Consider the following 26,449-nt stretch of genomic DNA (forward strand, 5'->3'; position numbering starts at 1 on the left):
TAAATGTTACAAGATGTATGATATATATCATATATGTGATATATGATGTGATATACGATATAATTATGACGCGATATAAATATGATCTCATATACATATCATATTATATCATATATTTCATTACATATCTCATTAAATGATTGATTCTTTTAAAGGATGATATCATAACATACGTCATAATATTACATATAGCATACCATGCATCATATCAAATATTTAAACATCCTGAAACACATGAATGTTGGTTTTGAATGACATGCGGGTGAGAAGTTTCCAGTTTTGGGTGAATTGTTCCTCAGTTTAAACCTAAACCTACCAGAAATACTTCCCCACTTGTGTTTTGTTCTTGTAAACCACGACTCCGACAGGCGTCAGGCCCAGAAAATACTCCGACTGCTTCTCTCCCTGAAACATTCATGCATTATGAGATTAATAAACAGAAACACACGCAACTCATCATCAATATTCATTAACTACACTGCCAGGATTATTAAAAAAACTAGATAAAGAATCAAGCTGGAGCAGTGGAGAAAATATTTAAACCATTAACAGAAAAGACAAATATGTTGATATTGAATCCGATCTTAAACAGCTGAACTTACAAACACAGGGTGCAGATCCACGCCGTACATCTCCAGGGTTTTGGCAATTGCCAAGTAATTATTTTCAGCCTCGGCAGGCACCTGACCCCTGAACAGAGCAGAAAAACACCAAAATACAATCTAAATGAGCAACATGAACAAAACTGAGCTGTACACACTGCATGTCTTCTGTCTCTGGGGTTTTTATCAATTAAAAACTCTTTTAGTGTAACTTCAGAACATCTCACATCTTCTGACGAGCCTTTATTTCTTCATCTCTCAATCACTGTGTTATATGTGTGGATCATTTACATCTCATCTTACTAAGATTATTACTTTTAATATTGGAGCTATATAGAGTGGCATGCGAAAGCTTGGGAACCCCCTTGCAGAATCTGCGAAAATGTGAATAATTGTAACAATATATATATATATATTTTTTGCATTTGTTGATCAAAGTCAATTGCACTTAATTTGTCTTTTCCGGGAAACATGCAAGTATCTTCTGTTGTTCTGAACTGCAGTATTAAATGGACAAAAGTGATATTTCAAAAAAATAGAAAAATCTCCATCCAGTTCAAAAGTTTTCACACCCCAGCTCTTAATGCATGGTGTTTCCTTCTGGAGCATCAGTGAATGCTTGAATCTTTTTTTAATAGTTGTGTTTGAGTCCCTCAGTTGTCCTCAGTGTGAAAAGATGGATCTCAAAATCAAACAGTCACTGCTGGAAAGGGTTCAAATATGCAAATATGCTGGAAAACTGAAGAATTTGTAGGAGTTCGAGGATGTTTCTGAAGAACAGTTCTCAGTTTAACTGTTCAGAACAAACAAGGGACTCATGCACAACCATCACAAAACAGAAAGACAGTCGAGGATCATCCGAGGAACCACACACAGTATTAAGAACCAAGGGTTCACAAACTTTTGAACGAGGATGCTTTAACAATTTCTGGGTTTCTTCTGGGTTTTTTTTTTGTCTTTTTCTATGTAAAATATATTACTCAGGACAGTATTAAATAAAAAATAACATGCATTTTGTATGACCTCTCTTATTTTGTTACAATTTTTCACATTTTCACCAAATCTGGGTTCACAAACTTTCGCAAGCAACATATCTTTGCTCACTTTGGGCCTCTGAATAAAACTCCGCTGTTGTGTTCCTCTCCAAGTAAGAACTCCATATACTTTTGTTTTTAGATTTTCTTATATATCTTGTCTAAAGTCTTGATTAATGAATTTCAATATTTCATATTTTACAGGGTTAAACAACAGCAGCATGAATGGAAAACCAAACAACCATTCAAACTGTAATCATTAACTCACTGAAGGACTGAATGTGATTAACTATTTGAGGAAATCAGTGTTTTGTGAATGTGTGTTTGTCACGGATTGAAGAACAGACTCAAACCTGAAAGCAGTGGTGCTGAAACAATGTTTGTTTGACCTGCTAACACTAACACAGGAATGTGGAGTCAGAGCATGATCTTAACACAACGAGAAACAGAAGAGAAAAAGAGACCGATTCTGGGAAACATCCAAGAAAAAGTGCATGCATGCAACTTCAAAATATAGAGATATATACATTTATTTTATTCATTAAATATTTAATAAAATAAAATAATGTTTTTAATGTAATAAAAAAAGTTTTTAAATTTTATTAGTGTATATAAATGTATGTTTTTATTTGTAATATTGTTATTCATTTGTATTATATTATGTTTATGTCGAATAGAGACGAAATTGCATCATATTTTCATTTTTATGTTATAGCAAGTGAACTTGCTAAGTGAATTAAGTAGAAACAGTTGAGCCATAAATATATATATTGTAATCAACTGAATGTAGGGCAAAGTTTTGTTTGTTTTATGTATTTGTAATTGTTTTATTGTGAAACTTTTTTGTGCTGTCATTTTATATATATATATATAATTTAATTTTTAAATGTATAATATATATATATATATATATATATATACACACACACAAACACACACACACAAACACACACACACACACACACACACACACACACACACACACACACACATATATATATATATATATATATACATATATATACATATAATATACATATTACAATTAAATTTAATGTATGCATTTAGCAGACGCTTTTATCCAAAGCGACTTACAGTGCATTCAGGCTATCAGTTTTTACATATCATGTGTTCCCGGGGAATCAAACCCCCAACCTTACACACACACACACACACACACAACACACACAACACACACACACACACACACACAACACACACACACACACACACACGCACACAACACACTCACACACACACAACACATAAACACACACACACACACACACACACACACACACACACACACACACACACACACACACACACACACACACACACACACACACACACACACACACACACACACACACACACTGCATGATTCTTCACTAAACAATGAGATGTTTTGTGAACACACAGTATTGGTTCATTGGTACTGATTCACACTTATTGAATCTGAAGCTCATCAGATGACTGCAGGCTTGTGGTCATCAGTGATTAATGATTCTCTGCTGATTCTAGACGCTCTATTAGAAGTGTCTGAACCCGTCCGGCCCCCGGGGACTCTTTCTTTCTTTCGGAGGAAATATGATGCAGCAGAGCCGGACTCCCATGATGCTTCAGTTCTGTCTCAGAGAGGTCGACACACTTTAACTGCACTTCTCTGTGTGCGGCGGTGTGCAGAAGAGAACTATAGTGTCTGTCTATAACAGTGTAACGCAGCATACTACACTAACATCAGTATCTCATCAGGCTCAGAGTTTGATTCTGCAAGAGCTCTCCAGAAATAAATGTCGGTTTTTATTTGTATTTAATTCAATTATGCAAATTGTGTAGAAGATATCTGACCTTTTGACATTAAGTATAAAACATGAAATATATACGTGAATTTAGATTTATATGTTTATAATACATATAAAAAATTAGAATATATATATACATATATATATATATATATATATATATATATATATATATATAAACCCCTAAACCCCTCATGTCAGTCTACATAAATAACATATACATACGCAAAAAATATACATAATGACATAAATAATACATAGAAATATACTAATATTAAAAACATATATATTTAGTTATTTATATAAATTCTCCTGTTTTATATGTACAACAAACAATAATGTATTTTAAAATAAAATGTATAAACATAATGACAAATAGTATATATATATATATATATATATATATATATATATATATATATATATATATATATATATATATATATATATATATATAAAATATAAATAAAATAATTACAACATATTTTACAGCATTTTATATAGATATAAATAAATACACGATTTATTAAATTAAATAATACATACATAAATCATAAATATGCTTATTTTTAAGCTTACATATTTTATATATTTACATATTATATATATATATATATATATATATATATATATATATATATATGTGTGTGTGTGTGTGTGTGTGTGTATGTAAATATATATAAACTGATATTTTCTACTGACACACTACAGCAAAAAATAGAAATAAGTGACTTAAAAGCATCTTTAGCTTCTGAAAATACTGTTTTCTACTGGTTTTGTCCTCCTCTCTCTCTCTCTCTATCCCTAAGCTTATCTATTATCTCTCTCTTCCCTTGTTTTCCTCTCAGGTTTCCTCCTCACACACGTTTCTCCTCTCACTCCTCTGTCAGTCTAAGATCATCTGTGCCCCGCGGTCCACTGAGAACAAGACGCTTCAGCTGACAATCAAAACTGCACCAGGGATGTGATCTAATATGTTTTACGTGCTTTCTCCTGCAGTGTTTCTGTTGAGGGAGGAATCACGTGCTCCTCTCAACAATCAGCCGCTCACAATCATTCAGGAGTCGAGTGGGATTTCAGAAACACAGATGACAATCAGCAATCACACACCAACTCAAGATCACGCTCAAATCTGAGTTTGAACAGGATTTTCAATCTCATGCACACTGCTGAAACACTTACTGAAACAGTCTGATTTCTGCATTAACTTAAATCAACTAATCAGCACTTGTTAAAGTTATTAATGTTTGTTAATGTTCTTTAATGCACCATTATTATTAACTAAAACTAAAACTATCAGAACTGAAATGACATATACAGAGTAAACTTATTTCAGACAGTTTTATTTTTTACATTTGATTATTAAATGTCTGTTAAAAAGGCTTACTGTAAATTAATCTAATGTAAGTTTATTACATTTGCATCTTTCATATTAAATAATAATACTAATAATTAAGAAACTTAATCATTTAATCACATTAAGTAATAATGGTCATATTGTTCATCCTATTTCTTAAATAATAAAATAAAATTAAATATGATTTTGTTCATATCACCCGTCTCTACTTTGTGTAATTATTTTTTCTTTTAGATTTTGCAACCAAGTATAAAATATATATTTTAAATAATTTTAATAATTTAATAATTTAAATATTTTTTTTTAATTTAATTTGGTTCTATGGCTCAATAAACAAAATAAAATAAATAAATAAATAAATAAAATGAAAATATAATAAAAATAAATAATGATAGAACAAGAAGTTTAAATAGATGTTTTTTAGATAACAAATTAATTTATTAAAATATCTACTACACATTTAAGAGTTAAACAGGGATGTGGTGTTTGATCTGATCTGGAAGGAGATTATTGTTGCTGAAAGTGTGTGATGCTCAGTGTTTTATTGTCTTACATGAGTGTTTTATGAATCTGTTGGATGCTGTCCTCTAGTTCCTCTTTCTGGTCGGGGACAAAGCGATACTCAGACACGTAACCTGGTGTGTGTTTGTACGGGTCGTAATCTCCCAGCTCAGCTGTACCAAACCACAGACAGAGACACAACGCCATATAATGAGATGATGGAATACTCGAGAAAAAATTACATTCAATATTTCAACATAATTCATAATTATAATTACATTTAAATAAATAACATTAAATTATTAAATAAATAATTAAACTATATAATACAATAAATATATATATATTTTTAACTATATAGTATTCAATTTAATCTATAAAAATATAATTACAATTAAATTCTAAAATAAATGAAATCAGACAAACAAATAAATGAATAAACTTAATGAAATTATAAAATAAATAAAAATATAAAATTAAAGAATATATATAAAAAAAATTTAATTAAAAATAAATAAAATTAAATTACAAAACAATGAAATAATGCAAAAAGAAAATATATAAAATTAAAGATTTTTTTAAAATAAAAATTAACAAATTAAATAAAATTCAAAATAAATTAAATTAAATAGAAAAAAACAATGAAATAATGAATTAAGTATAAAATCTAAAAAAATTAATAAAATAACATAATGAAACATGAATAAGTAAATTAAAATAATACAAATAAATAAATGAAATCATTAAAAAAATCATTCAAAATAAAATGTTCAAATGATAAAAAATATTTATTTAAAATTCAAATGTGTAAAATCACAACATAACATTTTACTCTAATATCACATAAAAATATGAAGCATGAAATTATACAAATTAAATTAAATTAAAAATAAATTAAATTACAAAACAATGAAATAATGAAATAAATAAAACTATAAAATAAAATAAAAACTTAGAATAAAATTACATGATGATATAATTAAATTAAAATAAATAAAAATGAATACATGAAATCATTAAAAAATCATTAAAAATAAAATGATCAAATTATAAAATATATTTATTTAAAATTCAAATGTGTAAAATTGCAACTATCAAAACATAACATTTTACTCTAATATTACATAAAAATATTAATCATGAAATGATTTATTTTAATAATCTTATAAATCAAGCTGGGAAGCCAGTAGCTCATTTGCGGACACTTGATTTCTGTAAAAATAACTAGACTGAAATGACATCTGCTGTGTTCAGTTCCCTGCAGCGCTGGTGTATTTGTACGTACACTGAATCGCAAGCGCTCCCAGCTGTGCGCTGATGTTAAACGGACAGGGAAGCCTCCCCTGCAGGACGTCCTGCTTCACCTGCAGGAAGAACTCATACCTGACCCAAGACAGTGAAGAGCATCATATTAATGCATCTCTAATATCACTGTAGTGCTTATTCATGCTCACCATAGACAGAAAACACACCTTGTAATTTCTTCTTTTAGTTTACAAGGATCTTCAGCATAGAATTTCACCCCAAAGTAGAGCGTGAACGGAGGACCAGCTGGAAAGAAGAAAACAGCTCTTTAACTCAAACACACACTGATCTATCCAAGTCCAGAAAATAGATAGAGTAAATGATTTACCGGTAATGCTAAACCCAATTCAAGCAAAAAAATAATAAATTAAACCAAATAAAAAATAATATGACACAATCACAGCCAATCAGAACATGAATTTTAAAGTAGAGCTTTTAGACCAATGAGTTTGCGCAGTGGGCGTGGCTACACAGCATAATAGGACCAATGGCAACCAGGAGATTGTAATATTAAAATTTTCACACATTAACATTAACTGACTAATTGTTTGACATTTTATCCTGTCAAGCATGATTAGGACAAATTATAAAAGTAAATGAATAAAAATTATAAAAATAAAACAAAAAATAAAAGAATAATAAAAAAATATTTTAAAAATAAAATTTTATTTAAAATATGTAAATAAAAATGAAATTATACAAATAATTTTTTTTATTATAAAAGTAAATGAATAAACATGACAAAAATTAACAAAATAAAATTATAAAATAATTGAAAAAATAAAATAAAGTGAAATTATAAAAATACAAAATCTATTAAACAAAATTATATAATAAAAAGAAAATATACAAATATATAAATATTATACAATAAATAAATGCATAAAATGAAATGTAAAGTATATAAACAAAATGAAACTATAAACATAAATGAATAAACATGAAAAAAATAAATTAACACAAAATAAAGTGAACTTATACAAATACATAATCTACTAAACCAAATGATATAATAAAATGAAAATGTAAAAATTATATATATATATATATATATATATATATATATATATATATATATACATATATATATATATATATATATATATATATATATATGTGTGTGTGTGTGTGTGTATATATTATAAAATAAATAAATGCATATAATAAAACTATAAAATAAAAGGAAATTATAATAATAAATAAATTAAATAAAATAATAAATAAAATGAAAGTGAAAAAATCTACACAAAAAATAGTCTTAAAAACCAACCTGAAAAAGTAAGTAATAAGTAAATAAAAATCTTGCCTTTAAAAAATCATGATATGCAGTAGTATGTCATCCTGCTTCGGTTTGGAAAGTTGCATGTAAACAATTATTTACAACCAATTCGAGCTCCTCAAGTCAGATTAGGAAACACTGCCAGTGTTACTCCGATTACATGCACTTATAATTAATTAGGGGTTCAAGCACGCAGTGCTGAAACCCTATTGTAATTGTTAGAATTTTTATTATTATTATTATTATTATTATTATTATTATTCTCCACTCAAACTGATCGTGCAGCCTAAACCGTAAGGGCTAGAAAGCTGAAATTTGGTCAGATTGTAGTAGTCCGGCCTTCTTGTCAGATACTGAGTCTCGACCCAATCGGCCTAACGGGGGCGCTACAGCTCAAAAAACTAAAATTTTGGACATTTTTGGCCGTAAATCGTATACCGTTAGCCGTAGACTCAAAAACATGGCATCGTTGCAATCCTTGGGTTAGCCCAAACAAAAGTGCACGGCGCCTTTTTGGGGTCTACGACGCACCGTTTTCTCGCAAAATCGAGCTATATCCGAAACCTACTTTTGCGAACTAGTCCTAGGATTTTCAACCAATCAGAACCAAACCACTTCAGAAATATTCCCTGGACACTCAATATCAATAATTATTAAAAAAAAGTTGAAATTTCAATTCTTACGCGAAACAGTACGCCAAAAAGCGTCTATGCTAACGTTAGCCAAATACTATTTTGACTATAACTCTTGAACGGAATGAGATATCTTCACCAAACTCGGTACACATATGTATGAGCTCAATCTTTGGTCAAATCAAAAAAATTGCGCATCTCTGCCACTTGGGGGCGCTGTAAGATAGAAAAAACACATAAATGGCTATAACTAGGCAACCGTTGGCTCGATCGACTTGAAAATTGGTATGCAGTGTCTTGGTCTGAAGGGGCACAAGTACCTATGAGGACATTTGCATATCTCAAAAAACATGGCCGCCATTGGCCAAACAAATTTAAGCACCTATTTGAAAGGGTTAACGGATGTTGTCTGGAACCAAACTCGCTGGGTACGTTCGACTCATGAACCTTAAGGTCTGTAAGAATTTTGAAAGAAATCGGCCACTAGTTTGCGCTAACGAGTTTTATGGCTCTGTAATCACGTGGTGTTTCACATATCAACACAATATGCATATCATTTGATAGATCTCCTCATAATGCACAACTTTGCCTCAAGAACCATTGCTGTCAATCAAATCGTTCAATTGTTATTCACAAATATGTTAAAAACCTACTTTTGCGAACTAGTCCTAGGTTTTTTGCCCGATCGGAACCAAACCACTGCAGTAATATTCTGTGGACTCTCTAGATCAATAATTATTAAAAAAATGTTGAATTTTGTCCTTTGGTTAGCTGTAACCGGGTAATTTAGAAAAAGGGGTGTGGCCAAACATACCCCAAAGCCTATAAAACCTAAAGGAAAACTCAAAACTGTATGAAACTCAGTGAAATCATGTATCAGGTGACTCTTAACAAGCATGCAAAGTTTCATGGAGATCAGACCAAAGGTGGCGCTATAACAGTAGAAAAGGTCTCATAACACAAGATTTATATGGTAAATGGCCCCAAATTGTTTGAAAATGCTCATATATTCACTCAAAAACACTAAATCTTCATATCATATGATAGATCTCTTCATTCTGAACAACTTTGCCTCTGGGACCAATGTTGTCAATAAAGCTGTTAATTAAATATTCAAGATTATTTTAAAAAGTTACTTTGGCATACTTGTGATACGGTTTAAGATGAAAATCAATAAAACCACTGAAGTACAATTCTGTAGACTCTGAAGGTCAATAATTATCAAAAACATGTTGAACAATTGCATTTGGACAAATATAAACCAGTAATTTTATATTATGTTATTTGCATAGTGTACACAAAGGCCTATTAATACAAACAGAAATCCCACAAATGATCAAAACTGTGTAAAATAATGCATGATTTCATTCTAAACAAGCATGCAAAATTTAAGAGAGATTGGGCAAAAATAAAAAAAATAACAACACTATAACAGTTATGTTTAGAAACACAGTGTTGTTTCAGTAAATGCAATTTATAACCACTAGATGGCAGCGGAAGACCACTAATGGGCTCATTCAGTTAAAATGAACAGTACTGTAGAAAGGATTCATGAATTCATGCCAAAACATTAATAAATTAACTGTTATAACATGTTACATCTTATTGAATCAATGTTTTCCATTTTGTTCATACAGACACATCATTTTTTACAATTTTGCCACATTGTGATTACAGTGAAACCTGAATGACATCTAAACTCTTAAAAACTAGTTTAATCATTTAATTTCAGTGTGTGTGTGTCTGTCTTTTGGATGTATTTAAATGTCATCCATACATCCTGGTTGGCCGAGACCACCCCAGAGGCACAAAGACCTATTAATACAAACAGAAATCCCACAAATTATCAAAACTGTGTAAAGTAATGCATAATTTCATTCTAAACAAGCATGCAACATTTAAGAGAGATAGGGCAAAAAAACCCAACAACAACACTTTAACAGTTATGTTTAAAAACACAGTGTTGTTTGAGTAAATGCAATTTAAAACCACTAGATGGCAGCGGAAGACCACTAATGGGCTCTTTCAGCTAGTACTGTTTTTATGAATTCATGCCAAAACATTAATAAATTAACTGTTATAACATTTTGTATCTCATTGAATTGATGTTTTCCATTTTGTTCATACAGATGTATCAGTTTTAACAATTTTGCCACATTATGATTACAGTTTAATCTGAAAATGACATCTAAACTCTAAAAAAAGAGAAGACTTGCAATAAGCTTATTGTCACCTATCACTTTTTATCAAATACCCATATCTGCCACAAAATGTTTGTGCATGTATATGTGTATCTTTGTGTGTCTTTGTGTGTGTGTGTGTGTGTGTGTGTGTGTGCATATGCTTATAGAGTATACATATATTAGTCTAATCATTTACTTTCAGTGTGCGTGTCTGTCTGTTAGCCTGTTCTCCATTTTGGATGTGTTTAACTGTCATCCATACATCCAGGTTGGCTCTGACCACCTCAGAGGCCTTAATGTGCTTGAACCCCGGTAAAATGCTGCTTGCAGCTTTAATTATCATTTATAATTCTAACTTATAAATAATCAAAGCAAAAACAAAAATGTACAGGTAATTTTAAGCAGTTAAATTGCACAATTAAATGTAGAATTATGCTCTATGCAAACCTACCACACCTGAACCAGTTAGTCAAAGTTAAAACGCATTTAAAACAACAGGATTAGCAATATATCTAGGATGCATAATGCATTCATTTCCCAGAGGAGTCAATTACTGAATTAAACAAATGCATTGTAAATTCTGTGAAACTAAACACACAGACATAATTGTATTTATGGGCTTAAATGCATAATTACTTCCAAATTATCATCTGAAGTGCAATGTGAGTGTTATCAGGAGGCCTTTAGAGCTCATTACAGCGCCGATCCATATCCATGTTTCAGATTTCTGAGCAGTGTTTTAATAGAAACCATTGCATACTTACTTGTCATCAAATCTTTATGTTCAGCGAGTGTTTTCGAGGGATCGAGCCAGTACTGTAAACATAAGAGAGGAGAATGAAGCACAAATGAAGCCCTGTGAGTGTTCATGCTTTAGTTTTAGGCTCGGAGCTGCTGAGATGTTCAGTCATGCAAGCGCTGGTATAATATGAGGCCTAATTAAAGCGGCCTCTCGAACAGACTCGTTAAAAATGAGAGTCACTGTGGCCTCCATCCATAAAACATGAAGCTGCAGCACGTCCGAGCATGTCATGTGGAGCTCAGCTACATCCTAACGTGTGTATTCTGTCATTCTTCAGCAGATCCTCATGAAAAGATTCCTAGGGTTTAAATGAACGCTGTATTTGTGCAAAGACGTGTATTCGAGGAAGCACTGGTTGGTTCTTCAGCTCCTTGTGTGAGTCTTAAATACTAATGTGTGAAACTCACCCTCATCATGCTAGAATAATCCTGTCATAAAAACACAACTTACCGTATAATTATCCAAACGAATGTCAGGGAATTTGTCACATTTTGATCGAATCAATCAAATGTAGGTCAGTAGCCTTCTCAATAAATAAAGACATAAATACTAGTGCTGTCAAACGATTAATCGCGATTAATCACATATAAAATAAAAATAAAATAAACTGTATATGTGTGTGTTATTATAAATAAATATATTTAATATATAGATTTTTCCCCAAAATATAGACATGCATGTGTATACATAATAAATATAAACAGTGCACATTTTATGTAAACAAAAACTTTTATTTTGGATACGATTAATCGCGATTAATCGCATATAAAAATAAAATAAAATAAGCTTTTGTTTGTATATGTGTGTGTTATTATAAATAAATATATTTAATATATAGATTTTTCCCCAAAAATATAGACATGCATGTGTATACATAATAAATATAAACAGTGCACATTTTATGTAAACAAAAACTTTTATTTTGGATGTGATTAATCGCGATTAATCATTTGACAGCATTAATAAATACATAAACAAGATCTGTGTGTCTCTTCATGAGAATTTGACTGTTTCCGCCATGTCATATACACACAGAAACAAATCTTTTCATAGCAACATGTCAAAATAAAAGTTCGGTTTAACTTGAAGAAACTTTGACATAAATATATTAGCTTTACAGTAGAAGCCTAGACAGAAAAGTAACCACAGAATACATATGGCCCCGGCTAGAATATAAAATAATAATAAAATAATTATTTTTTAAGGAATGATCACATAAAATATTCTTCCATGTTTTAATTTAAACAGTAAACCTCTGTTTTACAGCAATACATTTTTGCCCCAAAAATGAAACGGTTTGTTTAATTTTAATTGTATTAAATTAAAAGATTAAATTAATTTTTTATGCTATAACACTGGAAAAATAGGGCTCTATTGTTGTAAAAGTAAAAATAAGATAATTCAAATTTAAACCATTAAAATAATAATACATAAAATACGCAGTGTAATATTCAGTGTGAATATAACACTACACGCTCCATAATATGCACACGGGTAAAAATGGTAAAAATAATACTTCTCATTAAATTAAACATCTATAGGTTTTTCTCCAGTGTTTTACCACCTTTAATATAAACATATACCTCATTGTGACATTCTAGCCTTGTTATATTATATTTCAAAACAAAATGTTATGCCCTTAAATGTTGTGGCAGTTTTCCCCATGGTATCAAATATCAATATTTTCCAAGGTATTGTATCAAAATACAAAAAATCAAAAGAGATGCTGCCATCAACTATGAAGGCATTTGCAGTGATTTCTGACAACAACAGTGATAATTAATATCTCTCTAACGAACACAGCCTGAAGATCTTCCTCATGTTTTCTACTCTTGACAGGTGATATTTCAGTCAAGTCAGGAGGGAATGCTATCTGGCGTCGCCTTGCAGACAAGATTTATATGCCATTTAATGAATGTGCAAATGAGCATGCATGAAAATGTAATCCGAGCACAGAAAATGCGGTAAACTCCCGCTGAACCGCATTTACACAGAGAGAAAACAAACAAACATCCGTGCAAACAATAGGAAGTGAGTGAAGGTGTGTGTGCAGACGGGAAGAGGATTACTGTGCTTTATTCAATTAGAAAACCATAATTGAGTCACTAAGACTCATCTAATAAATCACATTAGAGCAGCTGCTGTGTTTCACTGAACTGAAGAGGTCAACAGTCTTCATTTCCAACAACAAGGGAGGATTTATTTTACTACAGTCATGGCAGATGATTTTAAGTTGGTGAACAATAAAAAAGTCAGAGTTTTAGTGCTTTCAAATGAATAATCGCGATTAATCGCATCCAAAATAAAAGTTTTTGCTTCCATAATATATGAGTGTGTACTGTGTATATTTATTATGTAGCCTATATATAAATACAAACACATGCATGTAAACATTTAAGAAAAATATGCTATGTTTACATATTCAATATATTTATCTATAATATAAAATATAAATGTATATGCATGCAAATATTTTCTAAATATACACTGTATTTCTGCGTATTTATATATGCATAATAAATAAACACAGTCTACACTCATATATTATGTAAACAAAAACATTTATTTTGGATGCGATTAATTATTTGACAGCACTACATCTTTTTAATAAATAGAAATAAATAAGAGTTTGATACATTTTTGAAATAAAGTTTATGCGCCAAAAGCAAAGTGAAAGAGCACTACTCATTTGAAGAAATGTGGGTATTCGTATTGAATTTTATGCATTAATTAAATGTATAAAAGGAGTAATATAATATAATTACAGTATATCCTGTGATAAAGCTATAATGTTGGTGCATGCATTTTATATGCAAATGTATTTAGACTACTGTTTTTCACATTTTCACAATAGTATTTCTAAGTGACATTTTTTTTTTGACTATTACTATTAATATTATCAGGCAACACAAACCTGTTTCTTGATTTGAAACAATATCAGTCATTACATTTTATTTTGTCACAGAAAATCTGCCTTTAAACTTGAATTAAATAAACATTCGGCAATTATCATGATAATTATCGATATCAACTGATATTAAAAAAATTATCATGCTTAAATGTTCACCCAGAAATGTAAGTAACTAGTTCATAACAAGAAAGTAGCTTGTCCTCCTATGGATGCAGACAGATGTTTTTATCTGAAATGTCTCCATTGAAGGAATTCTCTGCGCCTTACAATTAGATGAACCATCTATGAGTCACGAGCGAGTGTAAAACACACCCACACAGCAGAAACCACCGCACTACTGTGTAAATCACACCCAGTTTTTATCTCCTGTCGCTTTTTACCGTAATAACCGTTCATAGAGCTGACAGATTTGTGTAAATGTATGTTGTGGCGTGCCTGTCGCCCATTGCATGCTCCGCAATAAATCCAGGCTTTAGGGACAGGCCTGCAAGGCATTCTGGGAAACAGCTCTGTCTTTGGTCGAGCTGGTGAGGTAATGACTGTTATGTTCTTTCACAATGTTGCTCTTTGCCTTACCCAAAATTTGGCCGCTGGATAAACCTAACCACCTTTACCTCAGATGTGACCCTAATGCCTTAGCAAACTCTCTTAAAGGGATAGCTCACCCAAAAATGAACCCGGCCTCAAGTCATTCCAAACCTGTTTGACTTTCTTTTATCTCCTGAAAAAAAGATATTTTGATGAATGTTGGTAACTGAATAGATGTAGTTTCCATTGGGTTATTTGGACAAAGTACAATGGAAGTGAATGGGAACCAATCCTATTCAGTTACCAACATTCATCAAAAAACATTTTTTTTTTTTTGTCCCTAATAAAGCTTTTATGTTGCATCATATAAGGGTGGGTAAATGATGCCAGAATCTGAATTTTTGGGGTGAACATGGGATAAAATCTTCAAGAACTCACCGTTTGATGACCGCGGTCGCAATAGCGAAGCCCAAAATACTCGGTTTCGGCGAGGTTCACGTGATTGAACACATAGTCCAGCACTACAGAGCCTTTGGTGGATTTCTGAGGAGAAACGTGAAATATGCATTAGAAATCTCAACGTGAATATACTGTTTTCAGACTGCAAACAACATTAAAGAGATAGTTCAACCCAAAATTTTACTTTTCTGAAGATTTACCTATACTCTGGCACCCATTCACTGCAGAGCATCTATTGATGACACACTGATGCAATGCTACATTTCTCCAAACCTGATGAAGACACAAACTCATCTACATCTTGGATGGCCTGAGGGGTGGGGACGTTTTCATTTTTGGGTGAACTATTGCTTTAAAGTGACAAGCTCGACTTTACTGCATCTCTCCCAGAGGTGAGAGGAGGGTTTGTGGCTTTGTTCAGATTTAATACGGTGCTTGACGGTTTACTTTCAACCACAAACCACACCTATAATAACTGACCCGTGCACACACTAGTTACAGCATGAAAACAAACCGCTAATGCCATTAAAGCCGAGAATGACTAGGTAAACACGAGTAAATAGAGGTCAGATAAAGAAAACACAATGACTAATCCGGCTGACGATCTTTCCCTCGTTTCTGAATATTGCTCGGTTTGATATTTGTGTCCAGACACGCTGAGGTGAGCTTTATCTGACATGAGAGATTATCACTCACAAACACAGCTGTGATGTGAATGAGTTATAGACTTCACTTTATTAAATACATACATGCATGAAGATATTAAACTTTAAAAGGAAACGTTTTGTTACAATTAGTGCTGAGCACATCACCTTTTTGGGTTGCCATGAAGTTTTAATGTTAATTTAAAATTGATGAAACATACTGTAAACAGTAAAAATGTGAAATATTATTAGAATTCAAAATAGCTGTTTTCTGTGTGAATCTCTGTTGAAGTGTAATTTATTTCTGTGATGCTCCTCTGTATTTCCAGCATCATTCCTCCAGTCTTCAGTGTCACATGATCTTCAGAAATCATGAAAATATGATGAAGAAACATTTCTGATTATTTCAGTGATGAAAACAGTTGCTGCAGCTGAATATTTTTATGCAAACTGTGATGAGTTTTATTTTTCAGGATTCTTCGATGAACAAAAAGTTCAAAAGAACAGCATTTTACATGAAATAGAAATGTTTTGTTACATCCTAAATGTCACTTTTGATCAATTTAATGCAATATTGCAGAATATAAGTACAATATATATTTTTTTTACTCATAGTGACCTCATATTTTGAACGCTAGTGCATATCAACATATGTATGCCTTTGATAGCAGCAAATCATCATATTTTCATGATTTCTGAAGATCATGTGACACTGAAGACTGGAGGAATGATGCTGAAAATACAGCGGAGCATCACAGAAATAAATTACACTTTAACACAGATTCACATAATAAAAACCTATGTTAAATTATAATAATATTTCACTGTTTTTGGCATATTTTCAATCAATTAAATGCAGTCTTTAAAGAAAAAAAAAAAATCTTCCAACCACAAATGTTTAAATGGTAGCGTATGGTTTTAAACTAAACCGGTGCGGCATGAGCGTCCCTGTTCTAGTAAATTCATGCAACAAGTATGTTACCACCAATAAAGGCTTTACTATGGTCATAAATCTTCAGTGTTTATGTGACATCTCTGTGGATAGTTGTGCAACTGCAGCTCAGACGTATGACACACTTCAGCTCATATGACACACGGAGGGTGAGAGGAAACCTGAAGGAGCTTCTGCCCGTAAGAACACACACACATAAAACACACAAAGGGACGTATGTCATGATCGCTCCTGTTACACGCTGCAGGGTGAAACACAATGAACTTCTCATCTGAAACACTATATACAGCAGCAAACCCACAGGACTGAGAAATCACACACAAGATCTCTTCAAAAACCTAGACAGCAATCCCATTATTAAATAGAGACAAGTGGAGAGGTTTCTCCTTGAAAAAGACCCCAGCAATCTCAAAAAATGCCTCAGATATTCCAGACCCAAAAGTCTGAATATGAAAGATCTCAGTATGATCTCAAACATCTCTCTTTAAATCCTCAGAGACTCTATTTTTCTATTTTTATGACAATTATTAAGGAAAATCATATCAGTCAATCACATTATTTATACAGCACTTTTAAAAACAATGTTGGTCACACATTTGCTCAAGAGCCATACAACCAAGTACAAAATAAATAACAAATGAAGGGAAAAAAGACGAGTCTTAAAAGAGATTTAAATACATCAAGAGTGGCACAAGATCTGATGTGAAGAGTCTATCTGTTGCATAAGCGTGGAGCTTGATTTTAACCGAGATTTTGAAAAGTTTTACCTTTGTACAGACCTGAATGGATTAGAAGAAATATGTAACTGAAGGAGTTCACTAATACAACTGGGTGCCAAGCCATTTAAACCCTTATAAACAAATCAATTTGACTGGAAGCCAACAGAGAGATGCTAATACAGCAAATATATGTCTTTGTCTCAAAGAAGAGACTTCTAATCATAGTTAAATGCTTGTTAAACATTAACTCAGCATCAAAAATAACACCAAGACTCTTTGCTCGATTGTGTACCTTGGATTATAAAGAGGCCGAATTGATATAGATACATTGATGTACTGTAGATACACTGTATGTTTGGATAAACTCGGAGGCCATAACACTTCAGCTTTTGATTCATTCAGGTGGAGAAAAAATTGGCTGCCATCCAATTATTAATATCATTAAAAAAACTAAAGGGAGTTTCGAGCCAAATTATCCCCCACCTTTAATGTGCGGTAAAGCTGAGTGTCATCATCAAAGAGATGATAATATATAATATGTTTTTGACAAATATCAGCCAGCGGAATAGCACACAGAAGTTAAATAAGACTGGACCCAATACAGATCCTTGAGGGACCCCGCATTTCTTTAGAGAAGAAGAAGAATTTCCTAGCTCCACAGAAAAAGTACTCCCAGAAATAAATGAGAAAAACCAATTAAGAGCATTTCCTTGGATCCCTGCCCAGTCTTAAACACTAAATAATAAAATAATATACAGTAGTGTACTATAGAGAAACATCTGAGACAAACTGGAAACTTCAATGAATTATAATTGAAAACTCTAAAAGAGTTAAATTTGAGCTATAACATTATCCTCTAAATATTTTGAGGGATGAAGTCAACATAACTGTTGGCAAAAATTGACCACACCAAAAATTTGTTTTTCAAATTTACTTGAAATAATTGTCATTTAGAAATTGCTAGTGAATTAATTTAAACTGAAATAGTATTTTCTTGTAAAACATGCTGTAATATCTAATTAGTTTTATTTACACTAACAGTATTTAAATGGTTTATTAGGTCAAATGTTAAAGCCATGCAATGCATTTTATATCCAAATATAAACGAAGAAGAAAAGCGTCATAATACCTGAACTATTAAATATGTAAAAAAAAAAAAAAAAAAAACTCTGGGAGAAATAATGTTGAGAAAACTCACTGAGAATTTGTAAAGAAAATTTGTGGAGAAAAATGTCTATTTAAATAATAAAATAAATAAATTAATAAATATGATATTTAAAAAAAAGAATCAAAACATGATTGATTATTTAATAATCAATTAATTAATCACATTTTTTTCATAATCAGCAGTCAAACAAAAACAGAGTAAAACATTTCAATTGCACATAAGACAGTTTTTATTAAAAAAAAATTAAGGATATGATTATGTTTCTAATCCAATTCATTGTTGAAAAACTAACAAAGTTTTTATTACAGAGTGTGTGTAATATATATATATATATATATATATATATATATATATATATATATATATATATATATATATATATATATATATATTAATGTATGTTTGAATAAATAAATAAATAAATAAATATATATATATTTATGCTCTTTGTGTATATATATATATATATATATATATATTAATGTATGTTTGAATAAATAAATAAATAAATAAATATATATATATTTATGCTCTTTGTGTATATATATGTATATATATTTTTTTTTCACAGCAGATTTTTTCAAACATAGATTAAATAATGAAGATAATAGGTTAATAAAAGCAATGTAAAACACATTAAGTAATAACACTCTACAGGCATGAAGTCAACTTAACTGTTTAAATATTACATATATGTCAACTGTGGTACATTCATAATTTTGTGCAGTGCAGGTTTGTTAAGGACGTTCTTCTATAAATAGTTTTCACTCTGGATACTGACGGGAAGAGATCAGCGCTCACAGTTGATGTATGTGTTTTCTCACACTGAAGGAACCCGATGGCGAAATATCTATCAAAGCTGAACACGCAGAGCGAACACAGGTACAGCTTACCAGGGAAAAACCCCTCATTGTGTGTGACCTCTGATGTCAGCGTCGTAATTCAAGTCCCAGAAGCCCAACGGGAGGAGAGCTGAACACCACACACCGCAAACACACGGCTGTCTCCAACCATCCTCCTAAAACATGCCCTCTGCATTCCTGCCCTAACTCTCGTGTCTCGTCCCGATAAGACTTCTGTGCGGGTCAGGGCGGGAATGTCAAAATAACAGGGAAGAGATAGGAAATGGGTTTCCTTGTGATGAGAAACACTGCTTGGCACCAGCACTTTTCCCAGCGACTGTAGATCAAAACAGGCAAAGTTTTCCTGTGCAGAGAGTCAAACCGCATGCCCACGTCTGTTTATCTCCATCGGATGGAAATGCTGATAACAAAGCCGCAACAGAGTAGTGTTCAAATCAAGTGTACACTAATAACAGCTTTATTTTGAGTGACAGGTGGACAGTAAAACCTTTACAGCATTTTTAGATGGCATTAGGAAAAGATTTAAAGCCATGCAAGGCATTTTAAATCCAAATACAAAGAGAAATCAACTCAATCCGATTATCAGGAGAACGAAAATGTCCTAATATCTGAAAATTGATTTCATTTTTTTAAACTGTGCCTTACTGTATGCTTCCCTTTATATTATTTTTTTCATAACATTTTAATAAATCAATTAGAAAATGTGCTTCATTGACTCAAAAACAATGCAAAAAATGGCAACTGTTGTAAAACGTGGTTTAAGGTGTGAAATATGACCCGGATGTGCTCTTCTTCAGATCCCGGTGAGATTCTGGAGGTTTGACCATTTAACACATTCTCTGAAACAATTACCTCCCTGTTCCCATCGCAACGGGGTCACTATTAACGAGACCGGACCATCTGCTGCTTGGGTGCGGCGCTGACCGCTGGTGTGTGTGTGTGTGTGTGTGTGTGTGTGCAGCAGATGTTCATTCACTCCCCCAGAGAGCTGAAAGAGCCTAAACGGGTGAATCTGATGAAAACTGTCAGGAACATGACCAGGTCAAAAGAGAGAAAAAGAAGTTACATGTTGCATAAAACATTATTTTCCAAAAAGACAATTGACACATTAGGCCTAAAAATTACTGAGAAAGAATCTTGAGAAAGAAATCTTTCCAGAGACAGAATTATATTTTGCATAAATGAAATGAAGTCATTTTCACGACAATTAAACACATTATTCACAAAATCTTTGAAAAATGAATCTTTATCTTCGAACACTAGTTAAACAGAAATAAGAAATGCAAAAATGTAAAGTTTTTCATGATAATTGAGAAATTATATTAAGACATTTTGAGGAGAAAGAACCATTAGAAAATGAAAGAAGAAAATTATTAGAAAATAGAAAGTAAATTAATGGAGAAAAAAAACTAAAAAAAAATCTTTAATTTCTTTCTTTATTTTAAAAACCCAAGGGAAAAAAAGAAATTATATTTTTTCATAAAGAAAATGGCAATAAAACACATCTGCTTAATTCTTCAGAAAAAATATTTGAGAAATAATCTTGAGAATTTTTCTTTAGAGGAAAAAAACCTCTCTCTTCAGTGAAAGAAATAAGAAATTATATTTTGCAAAAATAAAAGTCTTTATCATGACAATTATACAAATTAAACCCCAATTTCTTAAAAAAAAAAAATATATAAAAAAAAGATGCAAAATGCATTCTAAAAGTAGTTTTAATGCATTAATTATGTCTTGTAATGCACTTTATAAAGCACTGTACAATCTCATGAATAATTGTAACCATAATTAATACATTATAACACATTCATTAGTTCCTAGGCTCAGTGGTAGAGCATTGCATTAGCAGCACAAAAGGTTGTGGTTTCGATTCCCAAGGAACACGTTAGGTCAAAAATAAATGTATAGCCTGAATGCACTGTAAGGCGCTTTGGATTAAAAGCGTTTGCTAAATGGATTAACTTAAATGTCATTCATTTTTACACTATGCATTTTAAACTTTATATAGAAGATATAAGGTATAACAGGTAGGTTAAAAATACAGGATGCTCTAGGAGAGCCTCTACTTAGTAAAAAGCATGCTACATACTACTATAATTACAAATCAGTATTTACAAATCAAACTATGTATTCCACGAATACTACGGTACTGCCAAAAAACTATGCAATCATGTTCAAAATCCATGAACACAAGGAAAAACTGCATGCAACGTACATAAACTCTCACAATGACTAGAGGAAACACATGCATCCTACCGCCGATGAAATCACACACAAATAAACACACAAACACTGATAACATGTGCTTTGAGCTCCAAACCAAACACATTAACCAAAGCTCGAACATGAATCGTGAAAAACTGAAAACATAATACTAGTTTACTTGAGAAAAACCACTGGGATTTCATCTCTGACACAGAGTAAATTGAGAAACAATGGAGATTTCTGCAGTGCTTTCATACTTTTCTGAGTTTTTAGTCTTGAGAAAGATCACAGTAATCTCTTGAAGCTTGTTTCAGCCACTCAATAAAATAATTAAATTAAATAAAAAAGGTAATTGTGACTTTTTATTTCCCAATTCTGACAAGTTTCTTGCAATTGCAAGTTTATATCTTTTAATTCTGAAAAAAAAAGTTATAATTCATAATAATTTTATGCATTTCTGGCTTTTTTTCTCGCAACTCAGATTTTTTTCTCGCTTGAATTGCGAAAAAAAAAAAAAAAAAAAAAACTCTATAAAATTAAATAAAAAATTCTTAATGCAAATAATGCAGGAAAAATATATATGATTTAAATGGTAAAACATTATGGTGGATTTAATTAAAAATAAATATATAGAGATTATCCTGAGAACGATCCAGAATAAGAAGAACGACACATCTCACATCTCTCCGACAGAATTACACAAAACATCTTAAAAATGTCTAAGATCTGCCAAGATCCCCAAATCTGCAAATCTAAAGTCAGAGATCTCATGTGAACTCAAACATTTCTCATCAAATGATCTAAACTGCTAAATACATTCAGGATTTAGAGAGAACTGCAGTACTACTGGATTTGAGAATATGATTCGGTTTACAGATCAAGAAACTTTTTTGGCAACTAAAACCCAGAAACCACGTCTCTGAGGAGCGCTACGCTTTGGGAAAGTTTGTGTGCGAGTTAAAATTAGACTCCAGCATCAGTAATAATTGATATGCATGAGGCTTGTTGAAATACACGCGAGACTGTCGCTGGAAATTTTAGCTTGATGACGGATGAGCGTTTCTGAAAGCCTTTGTTGAACGCTTGCCTTCGACAGCGAAAGAAACTTCCCAGGCCATTATAAAGAACGAAGCCTCGAACAAAACTGATGCAGGTCGTTTTTAAGCCTGACATGATTCAGAATAAATGGAGTAATCTGGAACAACTCTTATCAAAGGCTAAACATTGATATAAAGCACACCAGAACGACAAACCAGCCTGATTATTCTCGTCTGTCTTCTATAATTCAAAGCTTCTTCCAAATGGACCGCTGATGTAAATTTGATGAGCACCTCAATAGACTCAATCAGTCGAATAATTAGCTTTCTGATTGCAGACGGCGGTTCATTTGAGGACGTTTCTGCCGTCTGCGCACAGAAAGAATGCATCTAAAAATACAAAGTGATCAGTGTTGACTCGGTGTTTGACAGGAGAGATTACGACCCTCATCATGACTGAAGAAAGTTGCTGATGCAGAGATTATTCTCATGTTCTTTCTCGCTCCTTCAAATGCCTGTTAAATCCTCTGACCCCAGCTGACACACAAACACTCCTGACAGACAACACACAGATGGATTCTGCATGTCTGCACCATTTTTGGACAACATCAGTAGAATTTTGAAGGATTTAGGTGGATTTATATGTGTTAAGATGTGTTAAATGGCATTGAAATGAGAACACTTGCAGCTGGTAGATGAACGCACAAATTTTATTAATAAGATATCCAGAACTGAAAGATATCCAGAAATCTCAAACCGTTCCAATGCCAAAGATCATGGGTTAGATGAATTGATCCAATCACGTGAGTTTGGGGCGGGACTATCTGTTTGATCCACCAATGACAATTGGCGCAGTCCACCAACAACTAATGCTTTATTGACTCCATCAACATCATATTTATGGAAGAAATGTACATAGCATTTTCTATATTCCATGGTGCCTTTCTGCAAACCATGCAACTTTAAAATTATAGCAAAATTATTTGCAATACTTAATATCTACATTCTATGAACTTAATATTTCATACTATCTCTCTCTCTCTGTATGTGTATGTATGTATATATATATATATATATATATATATATATATATACATTATTTTTTAAGAAATGTTTTATAAAATTTTAACAATATATGTTGGATTCTACTTTAAATATAAGTAATTTTTTAGGCATTCTTTAAATACAATAAGTATTTGCTTTATTCAAAGTGAACCATGTCTGGTTTTGATCACGGAACAACAATTTGGAAATCAGGTTGCATTGGGATCCCTGTATATCTGAAACTGAACCATATAGGGCCTAATAAGTGAAGATACCAAAAGAAAAGTTTGTTAAGAACCACAATCTAAAAGGATATTAATATATCTTTAATATTTCTTGAGTTACAGTCATGCAAACTTTTTTTGGGGGGGGGGTCATTTTTACCCTTTGGCTCCAAAAATTGACCCTCCTCAACAAAATAGCCGCTTTCTCAGTAAATATACATCTGTGACATTTAACATTTTGGCGCTCACTATTTATGCTGGTTTTGCTTTAAAAAAAAACAAAAACAAAAACAAAAACAAAAAAACCTTGAGATGGGGAGTTTCTGAAATGTGGTTGATTTGACAGAATTACACATATACAAACATGGAAAAGACTTGTAAAAAGTATATTTTGGATTTTGTACACCAACCAAATATAGTACAATTATGTGCCTTTTTAATTGTATACATTACAAAACAAAACCATCCTACAATTAATGCATATAAAATATTAAACAAGCCCATTCCTCAGGTTTATGATTGATTGTTCAAATTCTTAAGAGCAACATTAAGATGATTAAGTGTGTTTCAAACACCACCTTAATTGTAATTATTTTTAATAGCAGGTTTGAGAGAAGTACTGAGGTGAGGTTTCTCAGAGGAATGCTGTATGACAGGCTCACTGGCCAATAAATATCATATTACTCTCGCCTGTATTCACTGAGCAAAAAGAATCACAGGCAATGCTTTGGGTTTGTTTTGAATGCTTACTATGGTGATGGCATGCTATTCTTGATACGTATTCATGATATAAGCCACTGTCATCAAACGAATAAAAACTTATTTTACAGTTGGTTGACTGGAAGCTACAGTAGCTGTGTAGAATATTCAGAGTGAAATCCTTTCTTAAATGGCACAAATCATCATATTTTCATGATTTCTGAAGATCATGTGACACTGAAGACTGGAGGAATGATGCTGAAAATACAGCGGAGCATCGCAGAAATAAATTACACTTTAACACAGATTCGCATAGAGAACACTTATTTTAAAATGTAATAATATTTCAAATTTTTACTGCATTTTTGATCAAATAAATGCATCCTTTGTGAGCAATGAGAAACTTCTTTTAAAAACATTAAGACATTTTACTGAACCCATGCTGACTGGTGTAAAAAAGACAGACTAACCCAAATCTTAAAAAGCAAGTTTAATGCTTTTTTTAAATTACTATTATTAATATCTATTTATTTAATGGATATTTTTTTTCCCGGGTGTGTTTGATTGAGGTTTCATGTGGAAAAGCTGATGCACAAAACACAAATGCACGAGACGTTCTCTGGTCTGCAGTTTATTTCTGTCTCTCATGGCACACTGTCATTACGAGACGAGCGCCAGATAATGGGCTTAAAAGGTCAGATGGCACAACAAAACATTCAATAATTTCCTCCTGTTCTCTTCCGCACTGTATAATTAGCTGATTAGGCTCATCATCATCATTAATGTGAGCTGTGAAACGTGCTCGTAAGTGAAATGTAAAATAAGGCACACAAGCCCATTTAGGAATCCCATTAAACACATCAATGAGGGATTTGATCCAGAGCTTGCATTAGCATCGCATTACTCTCATCACCGGGGTTCCTCAGCCTTTGTCTGGAGCAGCCGGCACACTCCCAACACCACACACTCGCTCCACCTGCGCTGACGGATGTGTGTGTGTGTGTGTGAAGAACCAGCGGCCTTCAACACACACTAATATATAATACACATTTTCCCTGTGTTTCACCCCGAGCAAATAAGTACACACACGCACGCACACACACACACACTCACACACGCACACGCACGCACACGCACACACACACACACACACACACACACACACACACACGCACACGCACACACGCACGCACACACGCACGCACACACACACGCACACGCACACGCACACACACACGCACACACACACACACACACGCACGCACACACACACAAGCACACACACACACACACGCACACACGCACACACATACACACTATTGTTAGAGTCCAAAAGCCTGGTACTACTATCTAAGAAAAAAAATATATATAATAAATATTTATGCCAATTACGTTATATTTTTATATGCAATAAAGAACTAAACAGTATAAGGTTTTAATAAAAGTCTGACAAATGCAAGTCAATTAATTAAGCACATTTCCTTTTTTTAATGCCT

At 32.2% G+C, this 26,449-nt stretch overlaps 1 protein-coding gene across 1 annotated transcript in view; it reads right to left on the reverse strand.

Moving 5' to 3' along the window:
- epb41l4a (erythrocyte membrane protein band 4.1 like 4A) overlaps positions 1 to 26,449 on the reverse strand; it is a 45,582-nt gene that overhangs the window by 16,280 nt on the left and 2,853 nt on the right. Inside the window, exons 2-8 of the mRNA XM_052568169.1 lie at positions 15,378 to 15,482; positions 11,463 to 11,514; positions 6,772 to 6,850; positions 6,585 to 6,682; positions 5,352 to 5,472; positions 603 to 690; positions 317 to 405 (exon numbers count right to left, since the gene is read on the reverse strand). Coding sequence (XP_052424129.1) covers positions 317 to 405; positions 603 to 690; positions 5,352 to 5,472; positions 6,585 to 6,682; positions 6,772 to 6,850; positions 11,463 to 11,514; positions 15,378 to 15,482 — 632 coding nt within the window. The remainder of the gene's footprint in view (positions 1 to 316; positions 406 to 602; positions 691 to 5,351; positions 5,473 to 6,584; positions 6,683 to 6,771; positions 6,851 to 11,462; positions 11,515 to 15,377; positions 15,483 to 26,449) is intronic.

Source organism: Carassius gibelio, chromosome B10 (genome assembly GCF_023724105.1).
Source record: "Carassius gibelio isolate Cgi1373 ecotype wild population from Czech Republic chromosome B10, carGib1.2-hapl.c, whole genome shotgun sequence".
Taxonomy (NCBI): Eukaryota; Metazoa; Chordata; class Actinopteri; order Cypriniformes; family Cyprinidae; genus Carassius; species Carassius gibelio.